At 38.6% G+C, this 14955-nt stretch overlaps 1 protein-coding gene across 2 annotated transcripts in view; it reads right to left on the reverse strand.

Moving 5' to 3' along the window:
• Positions 1–14955, reverse strand: part of POLA1 (DNA polymerase alpha 1, catalytic subunit) — a 287339-nt gene that overhangs the window by 96179 nt on the left and 176205 nt on the right. For both annotated transcript variants that reach the window (XM_043457864.1, XM_043457863.1), the window contains one exon: positions 7039–7155. In XM_043457864.1, the coding sequence (XP_043313799.1) occupies positions 7039–7155 (117 nt within the window). The remainder of the gene's footprint in view (positions 1–7038; positions 7156–14955) is intronic.

The following is a 14955-nucleotide window of genomic DNA, read 5'->3' on the forward strand; positions in this document are numbered from 1 at the left end:
TCTGCTCCTCTCTAAAATGTATCCTTTCTCATTGGCCTTCAAATTCCAATCCCAGGGCATTCAGGCTAGAACCATGTCTGCTGTGGGTCCAGAGGTTCTCAGCCTCAGCATTATTAATATTTGGGGCTGAATCATTCTCTTTTTGGAGGCTGTCCTGTGCACTGTAGGGGGCATAGCAGCATCTCTGACCTGTAGCACAAATCACTGCCCCCCACACCAAGTTGTGACAACCAAAATGTCCCTGAGGGGCAAAACTGCCCCAGCTGAGAAGCACTGCTCTAGTCTGATGATGACTCCTCATCTCCCCTTTTTCCTACCTCACTGAGGAGGGAGGGCCAATCACAAAGCCTCAGTCTCATCTTTCTCATCTGGTCATCAGAGCATTGCGAGTCTGTACTTCCTTACTTTCTCCATGAGAAGAGAAGCCTATGAAAGGCGGGGTCTGTATCTTTCGGTTTGTGATTTTTCCACTTGGGGTGATTAGAAACTTTGTATGTAATTTTTAATATTAGGTTACCTCTTGTTTCTTTTAGGTCTATTATAACAATTATTTCTGTAATTATAATTAGTTAATACGTATCAGCAAATCATGTCACATTCCATGATTTATCACGATGGTCCTGTCTCATCACTCCCTCAGTTAGGTGTCTTTGGCCAGGATCATTACATGGGGTCTTACTCTCTCCCAGCCAATTACTGAAATATTTTAAAAGAAATATCTGAAATACCCTCTCCTTAAGCAATTGGCTTCTAGGGGCACAGAATGAGTACAGTGCAAGCACATTCTTATAAATATGCTGCTTAGAATGCCAGAATATTGAAGGGATGAACTGTATGATTTTTCATTCCAGGGGCCAAGATAGTTACAAAACCATGTGACCATCAGCATCTGGTTCAATAACGCTGTGGTTTTCCCCTTGGGAGAAACCCGTTGCAGAGAATGATAAGCTAGAAGCAAAGATAATTAGCAACTGGTAGAACAATCCTCCACAAAGGGTGCTGATTAGAATGGAGCAGCGTCCACTTGGAAGGAGGCATTGAGCCACTGGAATGGGCAGAAATGTACTTCATTTTAATCGATATTTTGGAGAAGATTAAAAAGGGAAGGCTAATCACAGCATCAGATATGTAGAAGCCAAAAGACTGGGCGCACGGCAGAACCAGGATCCAAGTTATCCACAATGGGACAGTGATGGGTTGAGCACAGCAAAGGGAGATTTCACAGGGTTCACTGGAAGGTCTCTGCCACAGAGAGTGCTGGTTGGCTCCCAATACCCAGGCTACTCTTTTTCTCTTTTTAGTAACAAAATAAGCTATTATATCCATGTGACTAATTTCTGGCTCATGAAACGTAAGGAGTGTTGGGTGGGAGTTCTGAGAAGGCTGCTCAAAGAACTGACTTGGCTGGGAAGTGCAACCTTTGGACTCTTCACCTTTTCTGTGCCCTGTAGTCTGTGATGCCTTGAGGAAGCCTGTGCGGTCACCATGGACCACAATGTGACCTTGAGGGTCACTGTTGATGACACTGTCAAATTAAATACCTATTCTGTTTAAGCCACTGTTACTTTTGGTTTCCATTTCCCTCAGTTCAGCCATTTCCTATCTGTTAAGAGTACCTGTGCATGTGGCCTTATTTGGAAATAAGATCTTGGCAGATAAAATCAAGTTAAGGTGAGGTCATACAGTGGGCCCTAATCCAGCATGACTATATCCTTATAAGAAGAAGAAAAGAGACACAACTATGACAGCAGAGACTGTGGTGATGCATTTGCAGGCAAAACAAGCCAGGGATTACCAGAAGCTAGAAGAGGCAACGGAGAAGGCAATGGCACCCCACTCCAGTACTCTTGCCTGGAAAATCCCATGGACGGAGGAGCCTGGGAGGCTGCAGTCCATGGGGTTGCGAAGAGTCAGACACGACTGAGTGACTTCACTTTCACTTTTCACTTTCATGTATTGGAGAAGGAAATGGCAACCTACTCCAGTGTTCTTGCCTGGAGAATCCCAGGGACGGGGGAGCCTGGTGGGCTGCCGTCTATGGGGTCGCACAGAGTCAGACACGACTGAAGCAACTTAGCAGCAGCAGCAGCAGAAGAGGCAAGGAATGATCCTCCTCTACAGGTTTCAGAGAGGGAGAGAGTCCCCTATGATGCCTGGATATCAGACTTCTAGCTAGCTTCCAGAACCATGAAATAGGAAATTTCTGTTGTTTTAAGCCACTGACAGTTTGAGGTACTTCATTATAGCATCCCTAGGAAACTAATACAGTACTCTTACTGTATTACATTAGGTAAAAAAAAACCACTTGCGTCTCAGAAAACCTGACAGGGCATGGCTTAGCAATTGTATGTGCCAAGAAACTATGTGTTTGAGTACACAGAACGTGCAAAATGAATCAATGCTGTGAATATGGATGTCAAGAAAGTTAACGCAACCCTAAAAAGACTTCAAAGAAATTTACTACCTAGAAAAAGCTGGTAGTGGCAGGTTTATTCTGCTCCATAGTAGTGCTAATGAGAGCTATCCAAGAGCTGCGTGCAATTTGGGGCTAATCATTTTATCAGGACATAAACCCTGGACTAGGATCATTATTCTGAAAGCAAAGCACTAGAGAAATGGTTGAAGACCTAGAGATAACTTGGCCTAGCAGGGAAAAGCTTAGAAAGATAGCTACCTTCAAATATCTAAAAGGTTCTCAGAAAATAGGCAAAGAGTAGGTGCTTACTGAAAGCAGGAACAAAGGAAGGATCAGTCTAGCCTTGTATAGCACCATTCAGCTAAACTAGGACCAACAAGGGAGGCATATGACATAAATTGAGACTGAACACAAGATCTATCTAAGTAATGAAACTAAAATAAACTTCAAAAGCATATTGAAAGAAGCAACTCAAATATTCATGAACAGATAAATGGATAAATACATTGTGGTATATCTACTCAATGAACTATTATTTGGCCATAAAAAGTAATGAAGTACTGACACAGGTTACAACTTGGATTAAACTCAGAAACATTATGCTAAGTGAAAAAAGGCAGGTACAGAATGTCGCATACTGTATGGTTTCATTTATATGAAATATCCAACTTAGTAAATCCATAGAGACAGAAAGCAGATCAGTTATTTCCAGTAGCCAAAAGAAGGGGAAGGAATGGGGAGTGACTGCCTAACAAATACAGGGTTTTCTTTTTGGTGGGGGGGATTAAAATGTTTTGGAACTAGACAGAGGTGGTGATCACTTAACACTGTGGATGCACTAAATGCCACTATATTATTCACTTTAAGATGGTTAATTCTGTCATGTGAATTTCATCTCAATATTTTTTTTTAAATAGAAAAATACCATACTGAAAGGAAGGCTGCTATCTGCTTCATGGTAGGCAAATCTGTATGTAGAATTTAGCAAAAAGTGTTAGTCGATCAGTTATGTCCAACTTTTGCAATCCCATGGACTATAGCCCACCAGGCTTCTCAGTTCATGGAATTTTCCAGGCAAGAATATTGGAGTGGGTAGCCATTCCCTTCTCTAAGAGATCTTCCCAACCCAGGGATCAAACCCGGATCTCCTGCATTGCAGGCAGATGCTTTACCATCTGAGCCGCCAGAGAAGCCCAAAACTCTGCATCAAAAAACAAGCACAGGAAAATCAGAGCAGAGAATTCCAAAGGGTCCTTCATGATAAAAGCCCACTGTCTACTGGAGGGTAACCAATGACTCAGTACAGCTGTTTAAGACTTTCCGTCATAGTCCCAAGTTTCTCTTCCTGTATAGCTTATGATTACTTCCTTAAGAGACCACAACTGTTTTCATCTTACAGAGAAACAAGGCATTGTCCCACATAGCCTGGCAACATTCACACTGTCTCTAACTTACTTTTTAAATCGATAATCCATCAGCCACAGCCATAATGAAATTGCAACATAACAATGATCACGAGTTCAGTATTTCCCCTGTCCCGTGAAGGCCAGAGTCCTACATGGTACAAACGTTCTGTTACAAAAGATTTTAACAATACTACAAATAAGGATAATGTGAGAAACACTTGGGGTGTCCTACAGTAGGACTAGAAGTCATTTTAGTGCTTTCCTCATAAGAGGCCTTTAAGAAATTTAGTTGAATAAACCAAACTCTGCCACAGTGCTCCTACCTCCCCCGCCCCCAACCCGCTCCCGGGCAGGAGTAGCAAGTGGGTCACATGTAGATGTTTTCTCATCTCCACATCAAGAATGGCAATGTTAATAAGAAGAAGTTTAACTTGGTTTGAATCTCAGTTCTAATTAGAAAACAAAATCAAACTAATGCTATATTTTTGGTTAACTATGTAATACAGGATCCCCTGTGTGTTCGGATCACAGCCATACAGACTTGACCATCTTAATAAGTCAAAAATTCACATCCTTAAAAGAAATAAATATTAAAATAATTATTCACTAACTTGGATAAGTCTTCTATCATCAGTGTGAAAAAAAGGTTCTATTCACTTAGGAACTTACACATACAATGGAGTTTTCATTCCTGTATTTATTTGTACTTCCTATGTGCAGAGAATGCCCAGAGAGTGTATTTCTAATAATCAGAAATTTGTATACTGTTAAATTGCCATGAATCTGAAAAATCTTAACTGATTTCTTTATTTCTGGGTTTTTTTTTTTTTTTTAAGGTATCTAAGAGAGACACGTCTAAAACCCTGGGAACAAAACCGTCCCGGCTTTCTTTCTCATAACTCTGGCAAGAGGAGCCAGAAGAAGAGCCAGCTCTCAAATCCCAAGTCAATTCTGGAAAGTACTCAAGCCAACTACACACAGGACTAAATGAGAGTAGATTTATTATGTGAGGATCAGATTGGCACAGTAAGAGGTAAGTATTATACCATCAAACTTGACAATGTATTTAAAGCCCCCACTAGTTAAGCATTAGGAAAGTCTAATGTTTATGCCCATACAGATATTTACAAATGCCTAATTCTGCCCACAGATACCGATTTTATATAATCCATGTAATGCAAACCTAAACTAGCTTTATAAATAAGGAAATCTCCTGTTCGTTGCTATGTCCCTAGTCCCTAGCAAAGTGCTTAGGGTATAATAGGTGTTTAATAAATTATTATTAAATGAAGGTAATGTATGACTGACACACAGTAACCCAGAACTTAAGAACCAGATAAGCATAATCCTGCAAAATAGATCCTCTGGAAAACCCTATGGTAATTACAATGATCTTCCCCCATGGCATCACTGATTCTGGAGCCACTTTAAAATGATCTCTTAAAAGATATAGCTTTTTCTTCCTATTAGGAAAGCCCAGGAACATCATAAACAGAATTAAGAGATTTCCTACTCATCACTAGTAACTGAAAATGAACTGAAGAGGAGTAGGCTCAGTCCCACTGTTAAGGTCTCTGCAAGGAATGGCGAAGGGCAAGATCACCAACCAGGATGCTCTGAACCTCCAGTTATTCCAGGGGGTCATGTTCTGAGCAGCAACATGGCCTGAGGGGCTAAGATTTTCCCTGGGAAAAGTAGTTGATAACCTTGGTAAATGCCTGCCTAACAAGCTCCCGTTTTGAGGACAAGAAAATGAAGGGAAAAAATACTTCAAAATGTGTGTGTTGGTTCACTCATTTAAAAAAGGATCATAAATGATAAAAGATAACCTGATGTATTAAACCACTACCAATAACATTATCAGCACTTACTGGTAAGTTACCGATCTACTAGCTGTACATTTTCCTTGTACTTTCTGTCACCAAGAATGGAATCCTAAGATTGGCTGACTTTCTAAGAAGTAATTCAGTTTTCATTGAACATGATTTGATGAGCTAGATGTTTAAAAAATCTCAAAGGCAGCATCGGTTCATGAAGCTAGGTGATTCCCCTGGAGTCTACAACTGGATTGATGACTCACACTAAATATATATACTTTTGTTCTCTTTCTGCACTTGCTGATGCAAGTCATAGGATGAGACTGACGTAAAAAGAATTCACTACAACAACTAATTCTCACTTACGTGCTCCATATTTTTAAAAAAATCTACCATCTACTTTGCTAATTAGCAAAGACATACTAAAAATAAGTCAAGGAACATTTTATACCTATCAAATTAGTTAAAAATAAATTAATGATAATGCACAAATGCTGCAAAGGTAGTGGTAAAACTGGCACCTAAGTTGGGATAATCCATTTAGAAAGCAATATGGCAACATGAATCATGTCTATATTAAATTTACACACTTGAATGTGTACTGTTGATAAATATTTCAAATAATAAATAATTTAAGCAGGAAAACATTCATCACAATTTTCTAGTAAAGGGGTAGGTAAAAGTAGCCGAAACTGTTCAATGAAAGGAATGGTTAAATTTGTGTTTAAAAGTTTAGTACTGAAAATTAAACAGCAACAGTGACAGATGCTCAACAAAAGATAAACATGATATAAAAGCATATCTTCATTATGACTGAAATCACATAAAAATACATATGGATATGCATAAGAACAAGGGAATATACAATGGTGGCAGCCATTTGTAATTCTTGTTAAATTCTGTTAAGTGATATATTAAAACATTTTCCTAAAACTAGCCTGTGTATCAACTCTTTTCAGTGAAAAGATCTGAAGTCAAAATTTGGTTACAACTGTGCTGCTACTCAGAAACAATGGAATTCCGTAAAAATCAAATAAGCCCTTTATGGTACAGGTTTGGGAGGTTTTTTGGCCTTTGCAAAAGGGGTTCTGATCTAGTCTGAAGATAACAGCAGCTTCTACAAAAGTTATCTCTCCTCTGTAATTAAAAAGTGGTAACCAAAGACATTTGAGTAACCCATATAAGAACTAATCAGTTTCTCTTTTAGATATATACAGTTCATAATGTGAAAATTAAAGCATGTATCTTTTTGAAGTCTGGATATTTTCTTAAATACATGTGTGTGGTAGTAGGGTATCACCAAAGGACATATACAAATATCCACTTCCCAGAACTAAGGTACAAGCTAACATCCCCATGCCCCGCCACATACAGTTCTTGAGCATGAGGCAACCATTACCTCTAGTCGAAGTGTAGCTTTCATGCAGACTTGGCAAAGTGGTCCATTGCGGGAGAACTGAAGGGGAAGGTGCCGAGTTCGATTTCGACATGTGGGCTCTTCACAAATCAACCAGCCCTGGAGAGACAAAGAGAATGCTTCAGTCCTATCACCACCATCAACCAATACAAATAAAAACCCTTTCATGATCAAGATAAGACTTATCGTGATCAAGGTAGATTCATGTCATCCAATAGATTCTGAAATAGCTCCCTGCCCTTCTGTCCTGTCATGTTAATTTGATCTGTGCCAAACATAAAAATTAGGAAACTCATAGTTTGGGGGAAAAAAAAAGATCACGAGACATTAGTTTACTTAAAAGAAATCTTCCTGCCACCTAATATATCAAAACCTCCCAATAAAAACTCATATGATTACATGCAGAATGTAAACTGATGGGTTTTAGTTCAGTAGTAAAGGCCATTACCAAAGTAGAGTATACTGAATAGAAATGAAAGACTTTCCCAACAGCTGACTACTTAATTGCTCTGATCAGTTTCCTTCTCTATAGAATGGGCACAATAATAACACTCTCTTTATAGGTTTGTTGTAATGACAGGATACATTTAGAGTACCTACAACTATCCTTGACATAAAAGAAACAACACTTAAAAATGTAAGCAATTACCTCCTTTTTAATGAAAACAGATTCTTTTATGCATGTTCCCTGGAGGCATAAAATTGGCTGCAATGTTTTCAAGGACAACTTCAACCGACCACTCTTTTCCAGTAGTTTCAAATATCCATTGCCCACTTCCCTGGACTTTAAAACCCTCCTCTCCTCTCTCTTTCTTCAGGTACTTTCCCTCACAGTCCTTGTTTAAATTTTCTCATAGAGATGTGGTAACAACATGTCTGTTAACCTAAATGAGCACTATGTTTGCTATAAAACTTAACTGTTAAACACAGAATTCTTCAAGACTTCACATGTGGGGTTGAGCAAAGCTCTGGTGTTCTTAGGAAGTCACCAGGGCCTGTGGGCTTCAGTGCTACATGTATTAGGCATGAGAGCCCTAAGGCAAATGAGGGTGAAACACTAGGGGATAAAGGTGAACAAGGTATTTTCTCTTGCTGCATGGGGTCCCCACCTGGGGAGCTGTGAGTAGGGACCCGACTGCATTTGGGTGTTGGAGTATTTGGTGAAGTGGAACTTCTGAACTGGTCTTTAGGAGTAAGTAGAGGTTTAGTAGGTGGAGGAAGCAGGGAAGACAACTTAGGCAGAGAGAAAATGTGCACAAGAGTGAAGGCCAGAGAGAATGCTCTGTGATATGATTGTGATATGATGAAGAAAAGGATCAATGACATGTTTAACCATACTCTCTGTTTCGAAACTGAGCAACCTCAGTTTCAGAAAAGGCCGATGCCTTTTCTCCCCAGATAAGAGCAGTATACACACAAATACTGCTTAATTACTTTAGGGACTTGCATCTACCACTTATTAAAGCTGTCATGTGGCATTAATCCAAAGCTGCAGTTATGTCCCCACTCAGTGTTCTGTTGAATGACCTCAATCTTCTTCTTGGAAGTAGCTACTACCAAACTCAAGGGAAAGTGCCCAGAATCAGTTCTTCCAGCTCCAGTTATGGCTTTCACACCAGAGAAAGTACACTGCAGAACTTTCTGACTGAAAGAAAAGATGCTGCCTTTAAAGAATATAAAATTCATCTAGACAATACATTCAGAATATACTTCACTCCTACCTTCAGTAGGAACATCAACTTTTCAGGTAGAGAGTCTCAAGGAATCCTTATGAAACCTTTAATATATACCCAGAATTGTATAAAATACTGTGGGGAATAGGCAAACAGTCCCCAGGTACACAGTTTCAGGAAGTTATAATCTAAATAGGAAAGCAAGATCCACATACACAAAGACAAAACAGCAATTCGCTATGGTATGGTTTTAAGAACCACGTTGCACAGTACCAACTAAAATAACACAGAGAAGAGATCGAGTTGTGTGGATTCTACCCATCTGAGGCATACAGCTACTAACCATAACAAAAGACCCTGAACTAGAAAAGAGAATCAGCGGTTCTTAGTCACAGGCAACTCTTTCAATTCCTGGGGCCTATTACCAAATTTTCTTGATCTGAGGATACATTTTAAGAGTTCTGAAACTCAGATGCCTTTCCAAATAACATGTATTTGTTCCCTCCAAAAAAGCCATTAAGAGTGCAGCTCAAAACTGATGGTCCCTCAGAATTAAAGAAAAAATATACTTTGGTTTAGCATGTTCCAGGCATGGGGGAGACAGAGGGATAATGGGATTGACAGCAACAGCTGGTAGTACATTTTAAATGTAGCTTATAAAACAAAAGGTGAGACTAGTTGTTTCTGGAAGTACCCTACATGGGTTTGGGCCTAAACACATATTAATAAAGGAAACAGTAGCATTCAAGGGAAACGATGTATGAAAAATACAAGAATGAACCACCCATTCATCATTTATTTGGATTTCTGACACTATATCTGCTTCCTGAGACTTTACACACTTGGAAACATTTATCAGTTAATAGTCACAACCAGAGTTGTAAATCATTCAATTCTTTAACAAAATTTTTTTAAAAGCAAGCAGGTAAGTCAATTATCATGTTTTGAGACAATAAAGTATTGAGTATCAGAATACAACCCAGAGTTAAAATTATTTTTCAATTTTTTAAATACAATGTTCAAAAAGCTACAGTTCTTTTCAGGTGTTTTTGAAACTTGATTTCATCAATTTACCACAACTTCATGACTCACCAGGTGAGCTGCCATCCAGGGAGATGCTAAATTGTCACCTCACCTGTTTCTAAAGCAAACACCCAACTCTATCTCTGACAGAGTTACTAACTAAATGTCCTTTCAAATCATATAGAAAACAGATAATATAATTTGTCTAGACTTCCTACCAGTTATAATTAACATTAAAGAGGTCTTTTCTTCTTTGTCACCTCTCTATTCAGTACTTATTTGGGTTTGTTTGTACTTACTATCTGTTAATCTCCCTTTACAAATGACAACAATAACTAGTGCTATTATGCATGGAAATTAAACATGCTGATAACTGTGTGAAGGGAACTGGGGCTGAAAAAAAATATTAGAAGCCTGTAACTCTTTATGCCTATTGTTTTATTTTAATAATTAAGCTTTTGGTCATGGTGCATTTTAAATAAAACTCTTTAATGGGGGAAAGAGGCCCCAATTATATTTAATATATGCTTTGCTTCCATTCAGTTTTGTCAAGTACATTTGGTTAACCCTTTGTTCCCCTAGCAAATATTGACTGACTGTGCTAAATATACCCTTCAAGGAACATTTGAGTTGTTAAAAATAAATGTCAGATTTTCGAAAATATTCCATGATGAAGCAAATCTTACCATATCTCACAGTGCATTTTGCCTCCCACAGGTGATAAAAGCAAAAGAAAATACCAATGTTGTATAAAATCTCTTTGAAGTAACACAAGGGCAAAAATAAACTTATTTTCATTTCCCATGCTGGGAAATAACATGCAGCCCAAAGGTACGCTGCCAAGTCAGTGAAGGAAAAAGAAAATTTAATAATGTGTAGCTTTTTGAAAGTCCAACCTACAAAAAGGTTTGGCTCTAAAAAAAGAAAACCCAGAACCAGTCTGAGGATGTCTGCCATCCAAATATGGCATCTTATTATGCAATGCCATGTGTAAATGCCAAATTGTGATAACCAAGAGGAATAGGGTCATTAAGTTTTCAGATTGCTATTTTAACCATGTTTATAAGTAGAGGGTTCAAAAGAAGTGTAGCCAGCCTGTCCAAGGGCAAAGCAAACCTTTATTAAAACGTGCAAAACTCTTATCACCTGTTGCTTTAGTCTCCACATCACTAATACCTTGAAATCATTGTGTATGAAACTGTGTTAAAAGCTGATTGGTTCTGATTGCTAAATTATATTTCTGAGGCCTCAACAAAAATGGTTTCTGTCTTCACATGCTAAAAAGGGATTGATTTCCACTTGTAGCTGAGGCATTCCTAACAGTTGCACCTTAAACACAAATTGCTATTAATCCATGTACATCTGTATTTTTAGAAGGATGCACATACAGAAATCACCCACACCTGGAAATGTGGTGTGTAAGAGGCATTCAAAACTATCTTTTGAAGAAAATTAATGAATAGAAGCAATAAAATAAAAAATGCACAGGATCAGGTTTATGGAAAATAATAGGGGTCTAAAAGTCACAGTAGAAAAAAAAAATTTACAGTTTTCATACTCTTTAATCAAATATATGGAGTCTTTTGCCCATTTCCAGTCAGTCACCAAATCTGTCCGTTGGCCTTACAGTCCCATTATCACCAACCGCACTCAAACCCAGACCTCAAAGATGATCTACTGTGGTAGCCTGTGCCAGGGTTCCCTGACTCCGTACTCTCCCACATCCAATGCACAGCCTTTCCAAGTATAGCTTTCCAAGACCTCTCTACTCCCATCCTCCAATTGTATCCCTTCCTATACCATGCTTTGGTCCCATTCCGCCTTTCTCACTATTTGTCCCATAGCGCTGGCTTTCTCACTGTCATCATCACTTTTTGCCTGTTGCCAACTCCCTGTTTCTGCTCATGCCACAGAACCTCTGCCTAAAATGCCCATTCACTGAGCATCACTTACATTCCTCGCCTGTAAAACTTCCCCAACCCTCAAGGACTTCTTTTTCTAATCCAACAGCCACTGAACAGACCCTGCTGTGCACTGTCCTAGAACCATCTTATCTTACCTTCCTAACTGGATGGTCAGGCCCTTGGGGAATGACTCGTTTTGGATATGGTAGTGTCTTACCCAGTCTCTAGCACAAATGTTTACACTCAATGAAGAAAACCAAACAGGTATGAAAAAGTGCACTTGAGCGTGGTCTCTCCCCTCCCACTTATTAATAGGTGATTTTGTATAAAGGGGCCAAACTGCTCTCTAAGCCTCAGTTTCCCCATCTATGATACCGGAGGTAATAATGTTTACCCTATTAGAGTTGCTCAGAGGCCCAAATAAGAAAGCCCACACAAACGTTCAGTAAGTGTCAACTATTGTTATTCTCCACATGCCTCCAGTACTGGGGGACATCAGTGCTGTACTTACAGCTGACAACTCACTATTCTAACCGGGAAAGAACCTGGTCAGTTTCCACCTGATGTTATCCCCAAATGGAGAACTGCTGCTGCTGCTAAGTCTCTTCAGTCATGTGCGACCCCATAGACGGCAACCCACCAGGCTCCCCCATCCCTGGGATTCTCCAGGCAAGAGTACTGAAGTGGGTTGCCATTGCCTTCTCTGAAATGGAGAACTACGAAGAGGGATAACTGGTAAGATTGCAAAATAGTACAACTATGCCATCAACACAAGTAAAATTTCTGTTTTTCCTAATAAAACTATACTGGATTTGAAGTTATAGATGGCAGAATAGACAGTAAGGAAAGTGCTTTATTTAGGGATTCACATAGATTCAAGAGACAACAGAACACTACTGCAGTGACGTATGATTTAGTTGAAAACTGTAATGGCTCTCCAGGAGTGCAGTGACAGGGTCACAGGGCGAGGTCTGCCAGCATGCATGCTCTTACAGAGTTCATCATATCATTACTAGTTTTCTATAATGGCTGTTAACTGCTTCTCTCCCCAAACTATATGCACTTTGAGAATACCAGACACTCTTTTCACCCAAAACCATTTATAAATGTTCTGGAGTTCCCTTACAGTCACATTTTTCTGTCACAGAATTATTCCCAGTGTAAAATGGGTCTTCTTATAGACAGTGCACAGTATGGGCCCACAGCTGCTTTTGAAGAATGACATGTTATGATTTGGGATTTCCAGAAATATCAAAAAACAAATTGCTTTCTGACCCACATTTGCACCCAAAACTGGGAGAAAATTTTCCTAAGATCTCTAGGGGAAGTTTAAACATGAACATAATTTTACTTTTAAAGTTAAATCTTCTACACTGCAGCATCCTGGCACGTCAGAGTGATTATTAAGTCTCAGAGAGATGCCAGAATAGGAGATGAAAGAGCAAATCAGGAAAAATATACACATACACTATTCACCAAAGTTAATACAAAAATATTTTTAAACAAAATTATCAAACAAAAGAGAAGTAGAAAATGCCTCATCGGTCAATGTAAGAATTTTAAATACTATTAAAATTGATTTTTAAAGTAAGACATCTCTTTAAGTGAACAGTCACATGTCATTTCATCCAAGTTATTTGAAACTTATTGATCTTATCATTTGTGCAAGGACCAGACTCTGCCATCAGTTTGCTGAAAGGATAATGGAGCACTCCCAAACTGTTATGATAGGTTAGATGCAAACAGTGGTCCTCATTTAGACACATAGAATAGCACTACAAGTGGACAAATTCCAACCTCAGCAATTGTATATTACATGATAAATTAGCAAGTTGTTCTGCTTTGCCTCGCATCAAATCCAATACCACAGTCTTGTTATTTTAATTTGCAATCAGAGGATGAGCATCAGAAGATGTACCTGAGGCACATTAGAGAGCCCCATGGAAGCCATCTTCTTCTGCTATGCTGTGAGCAGAGAAAGCCAACAATTACCAGCAATTTTATTTTACCACTGTAGGACAATACTAGAACAGTTAAAATCGTCTCCGTGCAAGCAACCAGGGAAAATATACTTAAAATGACTTTATGTGGAAAATTACATTTTGGGGGAAAAAAGTTCAATGGAGGACATGTATCTTTCTGTATGGGCAGCTAAAATCTCTCTTAGTATATTCAAGTCTATTCTATAAAATGCTCTCTCTATTTATCCAACTCAAAAGCAAGCTACATTCTTAGGCTATAATAGGTCACAACTAAGTACACAGTACCTTGCTTCAGGAATAATTTTGCTTTGTCTGTCAACTGTCAACAAAGCACAAAGAGCTCATGCAACCCAGCCATGTACTGTGGATGTTAGAGATCTTACAAAATACAAATAGTAAGAACACAAGATTTCCGTGCTGCCCTGCTTTCACTTCACAAGAGAAATTGAAAGCATTTTCCTCTCCACATTCCATTAATCTCTATTGTATTACAAATTTTTTCATAAAACACTCTTTTTTCCCTATGTGAAGCTACAAGTGACTTGGGGATGTAATATTCCAACCATGATGAATGTCCGACTTTCTAACATGAATGGTTATAAGTGGATGTGTCAGTTAAGGCATATAGTTGCTTCAACAAGGAAAAAAGAAGAATCAAATGGAATGAGATGGAAAAATGGCTACTCTGATGCTTACATTAATGTTTTAGTGATGAGGCCGCTAAGAAAAATTGTTCATTACTTCCAACATGGCTCTTACCCTTCAAGTCCTCGCTCTTGAAAAAACATCACCTTAGGTATCTGCACATACTAACAAGCTTCAAAAGTTAACTAACTCAAGGCTTAGTTTCATCAATATGTACACAGAAAAAAAGACTGGAAGGAAATACTCTAAAACGCTATCCATGGTTAACTTTAGGTAGTCTTTTCTGTTTCTATATTTTGTAAATTGTCTACAAGTACCTATTGTTTTTATAATCAGAAAACTATTATTAATGAGGGAACAGACAGTTTTACCAAGAGTGTTCTGTATAACTGAACCACTAACACATCTGAAAAATATTTTGAGCTATTATCAGTGTTTGGTTGTTCCCAAATTTTCAGAGAATGGGTTTATGGGATAAAAAGGCATATGAAAAAAATTTTTCTTCACTTTATCAGATATTTCAAAAATAGGTTAATTTAAGCACATAAGCAGCTTCCAAGCAGAATGGCAGGGCATGTATTATTAGTATTAGATGCATATATGAAATTAAGCTACTCACTATAATGCACAAAGCCTTCCACGGAATATGATTTGAATACTTTCCTTTATGAC

Source organism: Cervus canadensis, chromosome X (assembly GCF_019320065.1).
Source record: "Cervus canadensis isolate Bull #8, Minnesota chromosome X, ASM1932006v1, whole genome shotgun sequence".
Taxonomy (NCBI): domain Eukaryota; kingdom Metazoa; phylum Chordata; class Mammalia; order Artiodactyla; family Cervidae; genus Cervus; species Cervus canadensis.